The sequence below is a fragment of the Glycine soja genome, chromosome 13, assembly GCF_004193775.1.
Source record: "Glycine soja cultivar W05 chromosome 13, ASM419377v2, whole genome shotgun sequence".
NCBI lineage: Eukaryota > Viridiplantae > Streptophyta > Magnoliopsida > Fabales > Fabaceae > Glycine > Glycine soja.
The window spans coordinates 30,661,631-30,676,927 of record NC_041014.1 but is presented as its reverse complement, the minus strand read 5'-3'; the positions used below and the strand labels follow the sequence as shown (position 1 = coordinate 30,676,927).

Here is a 15,297-nt window from a genome sequence, read left to right as displayed (position 1 = left end):
ATATATATATATATATAGAAAATAGAAAATTAGAAAGGATTAAAAAAAGAAAAAGCTTCCAATATTTTAGTCTTCCCCAAGCATCTTTTTCTCAAAGATTGGAAGCTTTTTTTTCTCTCCTAAAAAAAAGAAATTATAGAATATGGACATTTTTTAATGTTAATTATAAAGTACAAAATAGAAGTTAAAATTTTGACAAAGCTAAAATTCACGTTTTAGTTTTTTGTTCTAATGTGGATTGCTATATCAATTTATTTACTATATATAGTTAATCGTTATTTTGGAACGGAAACAGGTCATGGGAAAGGGATTCAACATTTAATTTGTGCTATTGTTAACAAAAAAAAATGATGATAATTAAAATAACCCGTGGTTTGGATGAGTTGGCCACGCAAGCCCAACAGCTAATTTTCGTTGCACTTCGTTTCCTCTTCCTGTATAACTTTTATAACCTGATTGCATTTTCACAATATTCAATTTCACTTCTTCCCTTGTGTTTTCATCTTCTTAGGTGTCTATTCAATTTCCTCAGAATTTCCGGTTTTGTTGAATATCACAAAGCTTCAATCTCATGGCCTCGGTATGATCTTCTTCTTCTCCTCCACATTCTCAATCACTATGCATTGCAATGCATGTAGGCCTTTTTTGGTTATGCCATTTCTAACATTTAGAATTCTCCTTCTTTTCTTTAGAACAAAATAGCTAGTCACAAATGATAAAAAAAAAAAAAAACAAACAAACTTCCAATTTTATAGACTCAAAGGATAGAATGCAAATATATGGTTGGATAGAATTTAGCTGGATTCAATGATAGATTGTCTGGTGAAATAAAGAATCAATATTTATAAATAACCATGCTTTTCATCATATTTTTTTTCGAAATTTTATGTTTTTGTTCTTTCTAAGATATCTAGGCAGAAATGAACTTTAGATATAAATATTCTTCCCTTTGTTGTCTAAAGTTAAAGATGATGCGCTATAATATGCATTACGCAATAGCAGAAGCATTCATTAATCAATTAATCATTAATTTGTTTGATTACGTGCATGCAGTACGATGAGAAACAAGGAAAGCCTTTACCCAAGTTTGGGGAATGGGATGTGAATGATCCTGCGTCAGCTGAAGGATTCACTGTTATATTCAACAAGGCCAGAGATGAAAAGAAAATTGCCTCAGCATCAGGACGATTCCCTTCTCAGCGAAGATATGATTCTCGAAAGCACAAGGATCAACAAAAGTGCAAGAGTTCCTCCTCCACCTCAAAGGTAAGTACCTAATTATATATGCTGTTTCTAAACCCTTCTTAATGTACAAGAAAAATATTTTTATTAAACATTGTTCAAGTTTCTGATCATATAATAATCTCTTCTTAATACATATTATTTTTAAGAGGATTAATTTATTTCAAGTATAATTCTTTTAAGGTTATTTTTTTATTCTTATCATTCATTTACTTAAAAAATCTGATTGTAATATGTGAGAAAATGAATGATAGGGATGAATAATTTATAATTTATAATGTATATATTGGTAATGACGACCACCACCACGATGATGATATTTGTGTTCATCATTGTGAGCTGAATTGTATATGCATGGTTTTGGTTGCAGAAAAAATGGTTTTGTTTTGGCCCTTAGACATGGATAAGGACGTGTTTTTTGATGCCACAACTAATATTGATTCTATATCTTTATATGTCACTTAATTTCTTCCAAGGACGTACACACGTACGGCTGAAGCTTGAAGCAGTGCGAAAAGAAAATAGTGCAGCCTGCTCAAGTCTTCGTTTTAGCTTCTAGTTGTTTCATGTATCGTGTTAAATGCAACATCCTAAAACTAATGTAAATAAATGAATCAATGAGAGGCTTTTGTCAATGTCAATCTTTTACTTTTTAATTAATTAGTACATATACAATACTTTCTTCGTACCAAAACTATTTTATGTTTTAATGATTTACACACGATCCAGCACAGACATACCACACATCATTTAAATGAATGGATTTTTTGTTCTTTACTATATAAAAATAAAAAAGCTTTTTTTTTGTCCAAACACGAAACTTAAATTATTGGAAGATCAAAATCATATATTTTATATTATAAAGACAAGAAATATAATTAAACCTAAAAAAATAACTTTCTCATCATTTTCATACTTTCACATGATTATATTTAACAATTCATAATTTATTTTTTCTATATACACAGTGTAGCATTATTTTAGTTGAAAAATATTGATTATTCAGACTAATTAACATGAATTTCTTTTCTCAAGTTTTTCAAAAATTTAAAAATATAATACTACTCTCAATCATCCAAACCAACTCCATGTTAATAAAGTTAATTTAGTTTAGATTTTGATGAGACGTACTGCTATAAAACTAAACTGGATCAATTATTTTAGTGCAACATTAAAAAATTGAATGGAGTTTTTTGAAACACTGAAAAAAGCTATTCATTTACTCATTTATTCAAATAAAAACTATTATGATTAATAAAAGCTCAAGTAGACGTCGCACACGTCTATAGACCCTCTCAAATTCGTCTAAAATGATTGAGTTCACGTTGATTTAGATTTATTTTTTTTCAAATCAACCCTAAACGTACGTCTTGATATTTGCTAACTAATGCCCTTTAATTAAGAAATTTTAAATACATTTTAGTATTAAGTATCAACCACTACTAGTCTCCTACTGCGTGTATTAAGTTCTAATTTTAATATTCATCATCAACAAATACCTTTTTAATAATCAACAAAGTTAAATTTAGAAGAAGTTAGTTTCTATGCTTAAGATTTCAATCTTCATCGAGAAATGTCTATATTTAACATTGACTATACTCCGAATATGTTCGTTTCCAAATTAAGTATAATATTGGAGGGAAAAGAAGTGCATTTTAATCAAAAATATATTTACATGGTTAATAAATCAAAATCTCTTATCACTATAATATTTAAAATAATTATTATAAAAATTAGTATGATAATTTGGAATTGAATGATGATATAAAAATATAATTATTTTTTAATAAAAAAAACTTTTTTCACAACTAAACTAATTATGAAAGTACGGACAACATGAAGATTTATAATAGATTGGTTTATGATTTCCGTACACGTCAAGGTCTTTACTACTAACACTTTGATATGGATTATTAAATGAAATAATAATTATTCTGTAAGGAAAAAAATTATTTAAAAATAAGTGTTGTATTTAATTTTTTAATATAATATTAATTATTTTTACATTAATTTATTTAATAAATGTCAATTTAATTTTTAAATTTAATATTAATATTATTCTCTTTTATTTATTTAATATTAATATTATGTAAAATAGCACTAGAGGATACACTTATTTTGAAACGAAATATTAAAAATAGAGTGATGTATTATGGGAAATTCCGAAGCAAGCAAAGTGTGGTGAAGCAAACATCACGTGGAAGTGAAGGACCATGTTTGACTGCATAATTAACGAGTCACAGAACAGAACATAACCGCAAAGTGCCAGCTTCGATTCAATGCAACTGTTTGAACTCTGAATATCTGTAGATTGTACTGTAGTGTGCCAAATGAAACCAGAATGGTGACCTGTGCCGTGAAAGGAGGCTGCCCCAGTGACTACATAGCCATTGCCCTATCCATTCTTTCCATCACTGTGTAGGTTTCTCTCTTTGCCCCTATCTAAGTAATGGGTCTTTTTTATTCTGCCAAATTGGTCACTATACCTGTTTGATCTTATGACCCTATGAATTTTGAGCTCTGATTAACAAATTATAATCTTAATTATATACCCTTTTCCCCTTGCTTTTGCAAGTTGGTTTCCCACCATGCCCATGAATCAAAAATTGCTTCTTTCCCTCCTACCCGATCTGCTTATAGGTTAAAGGAGTTTCCTTGGTTGGACTCTCTTTTTGATGATTCACGTGATTCCATTGTTGGGGTTATTTAGTTTGTCCTTTAGTCTCATCTTTATAGTTTCATTTGTTTCAATTTTCAAAATGATGTATGTATAAAATAATAAAAACAAAAAACTATGTATGTGACATTTGTTTTCTTATGCATATGCTATTGGTTGGCCTCTATTTTTCAGGCTTCTCTTATGGTCAATTTTTCCCTTCCTAGTTCACAAGGTTCCTCGTACCAAAGGCAGTGGCTTTTGGTTACCTGTAATTCAAGTTGTTGCCAGCTTCAACCTTCTTCTATCAATTGTGGTAAATAAGTTCTTTATGTCTATGTCATTTATTTTCTGTGACAACTTAAAAAAGAATCCCAATTTTTCTAGTTGTTCAGTTTTACTACAGTATCAGCTTAGCATTGCCTTGTTCTCAAGCTTAGTGATTCTATATTTGTTTTTTATGCAGATGTCAAATAATTTCTTGAAAATGGGAAAGAGACATTGGTTGCGGTCATGCTACCTATGGGGAGGTTATCCTTCTTTTTTCCATCTTTTCTGACTTGTTGATACTTACGTATTAAAAAGATGAATACTTGTTAGTATAACCATGTTTTTTTTTTTTGGTGAAAGTTAGTATAACCTGGTTTTTCCTGTTTATTTTCAGTCTGGGTTGAAGGTCCACTAGGGTTTGGTTTGCTGTTGAGCTGTCGCATAACACAAGCTTCACAATTATATTTTATCTTTGTCAAGTAAGTGACAGCTTGATATTGATTTTTTAGGCCACATTGGTGCAAGTTGCTGCTACAGTACCTCTTAACTGTTCAAGTCAACAAGATGGCTTAAGGGTGTGGTTGGATAAACAATTTAATTAATTGCTTATTGGATAAATGCTTATCATGCAAGCGCTTATGTATAAGCTATTTCTGTAATCTAAGAGGAAATAGGATTAAACTCTTTTAATACAAGTTGTAAGTTATTTTCACAAGTTATCATGGAGATTGGAGAGCTTATTGAAATAAGCTGAAAACAAATTATGGAGAGATCATAAGCTATGTCCATATGCTCTCCCAAACACTTATACAAGTTCTTATGTCATAAGATAAGACCAAACAAACTGTAAATAAGTTGTTCTAAAGGCACCTTAAAGTTCGTCATCCATAGCTTAAAGCAGTTAGTTTGTATTTTTCACGACCACAACGCATAGCAAACATGTTGAATGTATTATCATAACATTCTATTTGTCTGATTGGTTTTCAGTGGTGAAGCTATTATTCACTTGAGCTCATGGACGCTTGTGGATTTTTTATGGATTTCATTATTTGTAGGAATTATTGACCATAATTAATTGGCACTTCGCCTGTCACTGCAATTCTTAACCAGTGCTAAAGGAGTTATCATCCATTTATGACTTGTGTGTTCAATTTCCTTCTTTGTTGATCTTTCAGGAGGCGCTTACCATTGATAAGATCATATATTTTTCTTCCACTTATTCTACTTCCCTGGATTGCTGCTGGTGGTGGTAAGAATCTAAATTAATTTTTACTTATTGCTGTAATTTCTATTACATTGAATTTACTACTTGACTTAGAGGTAGGAGGTGTAAATTTATCACTTTTGTCAGTAGAATTGCATTTCCTTTTCTCTCTTTTTATCTAATATTTCAAAAAAAAATTTGGACTTTGTCTCTTCAGTTGACTCAGTTATTAGTTATTACATTTCAAGTGTATGTGCTTTGTGTGCATGATTTTCTCAAGATCTTGTGGAATTTCTGAAAATGATTACCAGAACCCATTCCCCTTTCTTTCCCTAGTCCTGTCTCTTTTGTTTACTTTCTTTCCACTATTTATTTCTAACAAAACTATCATTCACTCTCTAGTTATCCATTCAATGAAGCCTCTAAGCAGTCGCTGTCACATGAAAGCTCAATGGACCATCCCAGTTGTATGCCTCCATTCATTGTATATTGCCATTTTGGTTGGGGTTACAGCTGCAGTTCATCACATAGAGTTCAGGTTTGATGAACTCAAAGACCTCTGGCGGGGAATACTTGTATCAGTTGTGTCCATTGGTACACTTTTTCTTAGATTTTATAAGAAACTCCTTTATTTATCTATATATTTTAAAGTTCCCAGCTTCTTACTAACCTGTGCTCCAAGGCTGTTATTAAGGTAACAAATTCACCATTAAGTCGATAATAATTCAGGTTTTCTGTTTTCAGCAAATAGATTGCCTACCTAAATCTAAATGTGTAACATTCAAGATAAAATCTGATGCCAAAATTATTAACTCATCAATGCATATTTGCAAATGTTATAGATATCTCATATTCTTTAACTAGTGTGCTTAGCAAACTAGTTTTGCAGAAGCTTTACCCTAAATACAATATAGTTTACTTTCTGAGAAGAGATTCCATACTATGTAATCTTGTAATTAGCCACAATTTTTTAATCAAATTTAATTATGGCTTGCTGAACTAAAACCAACCCATTCATTTTGCATTGCATGATCCTATATCCACATAGTTATTTTCAAACTATATTTCTAAAATATGAGCTTGGATATTTTCTGGATGGCTTATCTCGGTGGTCTCTATAATTTATTCTGGCAGCTGTGTGGGTTACTGCTTACATACTAAATGAAATTTATGACAATATCTCATGGATTGAAGTTGCCTCCAGATTTCTGCTTTTAGTTGTGGTATGCTTCCGTGTCACATCTTTTGTTTCATAACTATGAAATGTCAGATATTTTCAATACATTGAAAGTTAAAATCCAAGTCAGCACTTTGTGAATCTCTTATTTATTTCCATCCTATGTTGGTTTTGTTTAAAGGCTAGCATACTTGTGGTGGCTTTCTTTTCAATATCAAGTTCACAACCACTTCTCTCACAAATCAGCTTGAGGAGAAGAGAATCCAGAGAATTTCGCACAATGAGTCAGGCTCTGGGCATACCTGATAGTGGGGTACTAGCAGAAAGTGAACCCATTTCAAGGATAGATCCTAATGAACCATTGGATAAGCTTCTCCTGAATAAGAGATTCCGGCAGTCTTTTATGGCGTTTGCTGATAGGTAAATATTGTTTACTCCAGTATGTTGGCTGACATTTGTACGAATTATAGTTTCTCTAGAGGACTTAAGGAATGACTTATTTAAGAGAAACAATTCTGACAAAATGGGTAATATTTTCTACACATTAAATGGAAGATAACAGATGTTAAATTTGCACAATGTAATATTGATTGAGAAGAATGAATCCTCTTTACTTGTCCCCACAAAATGGGTAATATTTTCTACACATTAAACATCAAAGTTGAATTAAAGAATGCAGAAAAAAAACGTATCTTTGTTTAAACTAAAAAATGTAATATTGTTTTAATATATATACAGTTGCTTGGCTGGGGAGAGTGTGCACTTCTTTGATGAAGTATATGAGCTTAGTAAAATACCTGAAGATGACTGTGTTAAAAGGATCTACATGGCACGACATATTATTGAGAAATACATAGTTGCAGGTTTGTAATTCTAATTCCAGGTGGCTTCCTTCTTTTATCCTTTCCCTTGGTTTTTTCCATGATGCCCAGGTCTTTCCATATTCAAAATTGTAAGATCATTTTTCTGTCAATCCTTTTATGAACATAGCTATTTGATTTAGACACAGTTGCATGTCTCATCTTATGGGGTTCCAGTGAATGAGTTGAAATAGCAAGAGCTATAAAAAAAATCACATGCTTGTGATCGTTTCTTCCAAATTTGGGGTGCTTCGTTTAATATTTTCTAGAATGTAATTTTACAGGTGCGGCTATGGAGGTGAACATCTCTCATAGAAGCAGACAAGAAATTTTATCAACTTCCAACCTCACACGCCCTGATCTCTTCCATAATGCACTTAATGAGATCATTCAGCTGATGAGAACAGTAAGTTCCTTAGATTCAAAACAATTTGACGAGATGCCCTTGATTAAAATTGAGTAATGTTATATCTTCGCATAACATCCTCCTAACACTTTTATAAAGAAAATATTTAATCAAAAGGTACAGACATTTAATGTCTAGTAGAAAACATAAAAAAAAAAAAAAACATTATGTTAAGCGATGATTTAAAAAATTAAAATTATTGCTTAAAATTAGCTTGGCTGTGGTTGTATAGTTTTCATCTAAATTGCACATTCCTCCACTTGTGCAGAATCTGGCCCGAGATTACTGGTCTTCGATGTTCTTCCTGAAGTTCCAGGAAGACTCCAATGTAAGATCTAATGAGTACGAGCTGGAGCAAATAACAGGGTGGAACTTTTCTCCAAGGTTGAGTTCTGTGCATGGTACAGACGATCCTTTTCACCAGGACCATCTTCTCAAGAGCTCAGGCTGTAGCAATGATACAACTAATTTATGACTTGTTAGCACTTATGCACACAGTTTCTCTGGTTTGGTAATGCCTTGCCAAACCAGTTTCACTTGAAAAAATCAAATTACTGATATGCTTTTTTTCCCTACAAAATATATGATTTATGTCCGTAGAAGATGAACAGTAGAGGAGAGTGTGGAGGTATAAGGAAGAAGTAACATTATTTATTTATTTTTATTTTCAATCCATAAGACATAAGTAACATCTGTACAGAATCACAGATTTCATTTGAACCCTGAATAGCTTCTGCGGTTATTTTAAGTCTTCAACCATGCTTTAGTTCTAGCATTTTAAGCGTACAAGATATCAAAATGCTGTATCATTTAATTGAATGCAGCTTACAACCACCTTGATATGATGTGCCTTTCATTCTGATAATTACTGGTATTGCTCTTAGCCTTGTGTATTATCATCGATACAACTGTGTAAGAGTATAAAAGGAAAATGTAACCTATCTATCACATTTGAGTAACTGAGAGAAGTGGGTTTTTCTTTTTAAGAACTGAGTATTGGAATTTTTGTGGTTTGACATTATTTAATTATTGGATAACCTTTGGATTATCAAATAATATCACTTGGTTTTGTATAAGAAAAAAAAATATTGAATACACAACTTGAAGAGTGAGACTTTAGTACTCTTTATTAGGTATGCTAAATGCTCTTTCTTATGATTATCTCCTTCGAATTTGAATGTATACTTCAAACATTATCTCAATAACTAGTAACAAAATCTGTCTACCAAATTAACTTTATTTTTCCTATATAAAAAAATTAACTTTTTTTATCCTCTTAAAAAGAAACTTTTTTTTTTATTTTATCTGTGTAATATCTCTATATTGGATTTTTTTTTTAAAATAACAGTTAAAAATAACCTCATATAACTAATATTGTTCACTATAAATCCAAAATATAATTTATATTTAAAAATGATTATATTAAAAAATACTTGTTTTATATTAATGTTTATTACCACTTTTTCTTTTTTGAAATAAGTTTTTTCTATAAGTTGTAAAATAAGTATATTAATCTAAATACTCACGAAGAGTTAGTTTAACTGTTGTTGAAAGAGTTAATCTCATCATACGTCTAGATATTCTCAACTCAAATAAGATTATATTTCATGTACGGTTAGAAATACTAAAATATAACATTTTAATTTAATTTCTTATTTTAAAAATTATAGAAACATTGAAAAAACAATATTTTATTTTTGTTAAAAAATATATTTTCAATATCTTTCATACAATAATTTTAAAATAAAAAATGCAACAGCTTTATTATTATAATTATTTATAAAAATCAGAAATGAAAATATATACTTTTAATATTTTCGGAAAGTTAGTTTCCTTTGAAGACAAAAATCTTAGAGAATTATATAATACATTATTTTTTCTTAGATTTAATAACTGTATTATTAAAATTTAAATGTTTACCTACTCTGTAAACTTTCATCCGATATTTTTTTTAACAGCCAAAAAGATAAGATAAGTATGCAATCGTTAGCCCCTGTCCCCACCCCACAGGCCCATACCAATGACATGACCTGATGACCCACTCACATCATCTGAAGTTGTTTCCTAAGGTTAATGAAACATTTACTAATAGAAACTAAAGTATTCCTATTTTCGATGGCGACATAATTGTTAAAGTCTTATAAATTTAGAAAATTTTCTTGGAGTTTGTTTAGAATGAAAATGGAGTGGCTGGATTTGTTCATAGTAGCAACAAATAGGCTTCATTTGTGTGTGCAGTTCCCTTATCAAATTTCTCAAGTGGGTATGGGTGATGTTCTTGAGGACACCAAAGAATCTCATCAAAGAGTATGGTTCATGGGCTATGATCACTGGCTTCACTGATGGAATTGGCAAGGCCATGGCCTTTGAATTGGCATCTAAGGGACTCAACCTTCTCTTGGTTGGTAGAAACCCTCTAAAACTTGAGGCAACATCAAAGGAAATAAGAGATGGACATGATGTTGAGGTCAAGTTTGTGGTCATAGACATGCAAAAAGTTTAAGGAGAGGAAATAGTACAAAAAGTGGAGGAAGCAATAGATGGTTTGGATATAGGTTTGCTAGTTAATGGTGCAGGCTTGGCTTACCCTTATGCTTGATTCTTTCATGAGGTTGATTTGGAGCTTATAAAAGTTATTATAAAAGTGAACTTGGAGGGAGCAACTTAGGTCATAAACTTGGGTCACAAAGGCTGTGCCTCCATCTATGATCAAGAAGAAAAAGGGAGCAATAGTGAACATTGGCTCTGGTTCCACTGTTGTGCTTCCTTCATATCCTCTAGTCACACTCTATGCTGCTACAAAAGCGTAAGTGGTCCATAAATATAATTTTGTTCCATTTTCCAACATTCCAATGTAGGATTTTTTTGGTGGTCTTTTTTCTTCTTCTTTTTAAGGGTCTTCTTTTATTGATCGACTACACGCAGAAATATGCTTACATTAATGTTTTGTTGGGGAAATTTGTTCAGTTTTATGCCTTTTTTTTTCTTCTTTTGATATAGGAGTATAGTTTTTGTCTTTCTTGTATCTATCTAAACCATGCTTAGAACAGAAAAGTGACTTCATTTCATTTGCTCAGAGGAGTCAAGACTTTATTGGGGGAAATCTCCTGTGCGTTTTCTCCTTGTCCTTAACTACAAATTTAATAGTTTCACTACATTGAATTTTGTGCTCATATAACTATAAGATCTGCTGCAATCAAATTAGTGTGTTTGGGGAAAGTGTTTATTTATAGAAATTCATTTTACAAAACCTATTTTGATAAAAAAAAATGTAGTGAATGGGTTTATGTTTTAGTGTTTTTATTCTAATTTTTTTTATTTAACACAAAAACTACCTAAATTTGTTTAAACTCAATCAATTTTCGGTTCAAAGTAAATTCTTCAATTGGATTAAACATATAAACATTTGCCTACTTTTGTATTATCTTGTTCTTTTCCTACCAAGTCAGTTGAAAAATAGATGGAAAAAAAACAACTAAAAAAGTTTTGATGTTTATATAAGAAATCATTTTATTTTCAATTGAGAAAAACAAATCTGAATCCAGATCTGATATCTATTTGCCTTTTTTATAGATACCTTGCAATGTTCTCGAGATGCATCAGTTTAAAATACCAGCATCAAGGAATTGACATCCAGTGTCAGGTTCTCTGTTGCCTCTCCTCTTCTCTTTCCGTTTGGTGGAGATTATGGGATATTGCCTAGTCATTGACAATTGATACCCTTTTAACTTTTAAGGGCCTCACTGTTTTGTTTTAGAGTATTACTAGAAAAAGGATCCATTAATTAATGGTGGAAACCACTTTACATAGATGCTTATTTTTTCTTTTTAGAGAATGGGAATCATAAGGCCATTGATTTGAGACAAAAACTTAGGGTCTCATCGCTAAAGTGAAAAGAAATTGAAAAAAAAAATTAAGATAAAATTTTTAAATTAAATTAGAGTATAAAAGTATGAGTTTTATATTATTTTATTGTTTATTTCTTTTCTTTTTTCTCTACAAATGAACACACCCTTACAGAAAGTACTTGATCCTTGAGTATTTGTGTTCTTAAACTAGGAGGAAAAACATTATGTAGAAAAATAATTCTCCACTTCTAATTTTAAGGAAACATAACAATCTTTGTATCTAACTCTTGGTAATATTTTTTGATATGGTGCTGAGCTATACACACAGGTTCCATTATTTGTATCAACAAAGATGACCAAAATGAAGACATCGCTTTTTGTACCAACGCCGGATATGCATAGTAAAACATGCACAAGATAGATTGGCTACGAAAAACTGGTTGAGCCATACTTCTTAGATTCTGTGCAGGGGTTTCTCATAAGGGCAATTCCTGATTCATTTGTGAATTCCTATATGCTGCGCTATTTTCTTTGTTGGCGCAGAAGAGGACTCCAACATTAAAACATCAACAGCATCTAATTCTGAAAAGGGAAACAAATTAAATGTTATTTCCTATAACAACATTTATGTAAAATTATACAAGAATGGTTGAGAGAAATGGTAGTTACGCATGTCTTTTAACTAAATGATCAAGGGAAAAATATTTAGAGAAAAATATTTAACTTGTATATATTTATGGTTTCCCACAAAAATTAATTATTACTTTAGACTATTTTGTACCAATATCATATCATGATGATGGAAAAAAAAAAATGTAAAATTGTGGTTGATCATCAGGCCCTAATGAATTAATTGTATTTTCCTTCCTTGTTTTCTTCTCTTTCTAGATTTGCCTTTCTGTCTAGTCGTTTACCTACTTGCCATTATTGTTAGTTTTATACTTTTATCTGCAATTGGTCTGCGTTTACTTATTCTAGTTATTATTTGAATATTTGCTTTGCCATCTTTCTGGTTAACTTCTAATAACTAAGATGTGTGTTGGTTTGATGTCTAACCATCTAAACTGAGATTTACTTTTCATAGAAAGTTGTATCCGTTTGTTTGATAAATTGTTTTTCCAGTTAAGTTAAATATAATTTCCTCCTAAACTGAGGTTTATTCCAGAGTTCTTTTTTTCTTGCTTTTACGATGAATGTGAAAACTTTAAACATAAATCAAGTTACATTAAATTTAAGTTTACAAAATTAAATTCAATCAAATTATATTTTTTTAATTGTAATCCAAACGCAGTCAATCATCTCTATCGGTGGGAAGAAATTATAAAACTTAAATATGTGTTACATAAATATTTGCCAGGACCATGAGAAGGTAGTCATCTAAGACTATCTGATAATTTCTCGTGCATAGGAGCAACTATTTAATCAAAAATATTTTCCCTAGGGTTGTCACATAGACTCATAGGGGATGTTTGCTAATTTAATTGATTAAAATATAAAAGAAATCAACTTTGCAAAAATGAGAATTGAATTAAAATTGTAGATTTTCTAAAATGTAAAAATACTAAAATTACAAAACAAATATATAAGGATCAAAATCACACATTTAGAATTAAGGGGGTCTAAAATTATAATTTAATTCATTTAAAAATGATTATGCTAAATAATTATCTTGTCAATGTTGTTTGGTTATGTTTTAATATGAATTTTTAAGTTAGTCCCAATTTTTTTAATTAATATTTTTTTATTGATCTTACACTTAAGTAAAATGTGGGCAACATATGTGAGTACTTAGTACCCAACAAGTATAAAAATGAATAGTAAAATTGCTATCATCACAAGTAGGAAGGTGAATACGAGTATTTACTTTTCAGTCACCACTATAAAGATGTTTACTATAATATTCTACGGAAAGTTGAAACCAAATATATAACAATTTGATGAAATTATACTTTTGGTCTCTTGTTTTTTTTACTTACTTTTAGATTCGCATACCATACTGGCCAGGAAGAAGACACTCAAGGAATGGTCACTACTCTGTCAAGTCAGCATACTAGCCATATCATGGAGTCTATCATTGATAATTCAGAATTCAGAGTCCAGGGTGATTGGAAGAGTGTTGTTTGGTCTCTTTGAACAAAAGGTGTTATGTACCCCATTACTTGCCCAATGTGTGAAGTTGATATATTACTTTCTCTTGGTGATGCGTGTGTGTTAAAAAATAAGCTAATCCTTTATATTTTAAATTTGAGTCAATTTCATCATTTACTTAGTTTAAAACTAATGTTATTAATAATTTTCAGATAATGTCCGTTAAAAATTATTACAAAAATGGTCCTTTTGAGAAGTATCCCTTTGTGAAGAACTATTTCCTTTTTATGCTCGATTTTTCTCATTTTGTTGCATGAATGCTAAAATTAATACTCCACGTGAAAGAAAAGATAAAGGAACGGACTCAAATTTGAGTCACTTTGGACTACATCAATATTTTTCACCATCCAATCTAATCTAATTATAAGTTATAACTAACTCCACGTGAAAGGAGATGTTGGGCAAATTTTGTAGTATTTTTTTTAGTTGGTTGAATACGTATCTTAGAACCAAAACATATACGGCCGCGTCCACTGTACTAGTACCATTCTATATACCTGTTTTGGACGTTAACCCCTCATTAGTTTTAGACCAATCATCGTACTATGCACCATGCAGCATCATTAAACGTCTTAACTCACAATATACACTTTTTATCTTCTGGCCCACGATAGTATGCACTTACAACACAACACCTTCCCGTTTTCCTGATTTACAGTTTTACACCATTCACTTGGCCAAACCAAATTATATATATATATATATATATGAACATATTGCGTTTTTTTTTATATTTTTGTTTCAAAACACATTACAATAAAAAATATATATGAACATGTTCCTGTTTTATTTCTATATTTTTTCTATATAGAAAATTTACTTTTATATGAGCACTCTTATATATCATACACTTTACTGATATTCTTTCTTTCTTTTTATCTGTCTTTCTATCGTGTTATATCACATATCATGTTTAAATTTTTTTCCCGTGTGTCAAATAACACTTAAATATCCATGAATTATTTTCTAAAGAAGTATTAACAACACACCTTAATATATTCTCTATTATAATTTACAAATTACTATTGAAACTCATAAAAAATGTGTTAGTAACAAAATATTTATCATTTCAAGAATAAAAATCAAAACAAAAACAATGTTGATCTAGTGGGTAAGAATCAAATTATTAGAAAGTCCTATTTCACTACCCATATATTTATTTGATAATTTTACTTAAAACCAATGTTAAGTTGAAATCTAATATAATATTACAGTCTATTATTTATTCTGGTTGTAATCTAATAGGCTCGCCTGTCTCAGATTTTAAGATGTAACTTATAAGAACACATATAAGTACTTTGTAAGTGATTGGTGAGTTCCACAAGTAACGACCCACAGCTTGTACAATGAAACGGGGCAAACCCAAACTACCCGTTTTTCTGTTGACTCCGCCACCCATTTTATTTTGTCTGCAATTTGGGCATTTGGCGAATCAGTATTCATTGAATGCCCCTCGTAATACCCCCAACCCCAACCTTTCTATATA

At 30.6% G+C, this 15,297-nt stretch overlaps 2 protein-coding genes and 1 pseudogene across 2 annotated transcripts; all 3 read left to right on the top strand.

The window, feature by feature from the left end:
* Positions 1-217: 217 nt before the first annotated feature.
* LOC114380763 (protein NOI4-like) lies at positions 218-1,883 on the top strand. Its single transcript, XM_028339803.1, has 3 exons — positions 218-580; positions 1,054-1,266; positions 1,613-1,883. Exons 1-3 carry the CDS (start codon positions 572-574, stop codon positions 1,637-1,639), a joined length of 249 nt encoding a protein of 82 aa, XP_028195604.1. The 5' UTR covers positions 218-571; the 3' UTR covers positions 1,640-1,883.
* A 1,534-nt stretch (positions 1,884-3,417) lies between these two features.
* LOC114381051 (regulator of G-protein signaling 1-like) lies at positions 3,418-8,655 on the top strand. Its single transcript, XM_028340227.1, has 11 exons — positions 3,418-3,660; positions 4,094-4,214; positions 4,365-4,428; positions 4,563-4,647; positions 5,344-5,417; positions 5,775-5,966; positions 6,507-6,595; positions 6,731-6,969; positions 7,288-7,412; positions 7,694-7,815; positions 8,084-8,655. Exons 1-11 carry the CDS (start codon positions 3,584-3,586, stop codon positions 8,288-8,290), a joined length of 1,395 nt encoding a protein of 464 aa, XP_028196028.1. The 5' UTR covers positions 3,418-3,583; the 3' UTR covers positions 8,291-8,655.
* Positions 8,656-9,848: 1,193 nt separating this feature from the next.
* On the top strand, positions 9,849-13,924 carry LOC114381778 (annotated as a pseudogene).
* Positions 13,925-15,297: the final 1,373 nt, after the last annotated feature.

Bases quoted from the DNA above. Each gene is read 5' to 3' on its own strand.
- LOC114380763 (XM_028339803.1), top strand. The intron at 1,267-1,612 runs GTAAGTACCTAA...TTTTGGTTGCAG, and splicing joins GTTCCTCCTCCACCTCAAAG to AAAAAATGGTTTTGTTTTGG.
- LOC114381051 (XM_028340227.1), top strand. From the start codon at position 3,584: ATGGTGACCTGTGCCGTGAAAGGAGGCTGCCCCAGTGACTACATAGCC. The intron at 4,215-4,364 runs GTAAATAAGTTC...TTTTTTATGCAG, and splicing joins ACCTTCTTCTATCAATTGTG to ATGTCAAATAATTTCTTGAA. The intron at 6,970-7,287 runs GTAAATATTGTT...ATATATATACAG, and splicing joins TTTATGGCGTTTGCTGATAG to TTGCTTGGCTGGGGAGAGTG.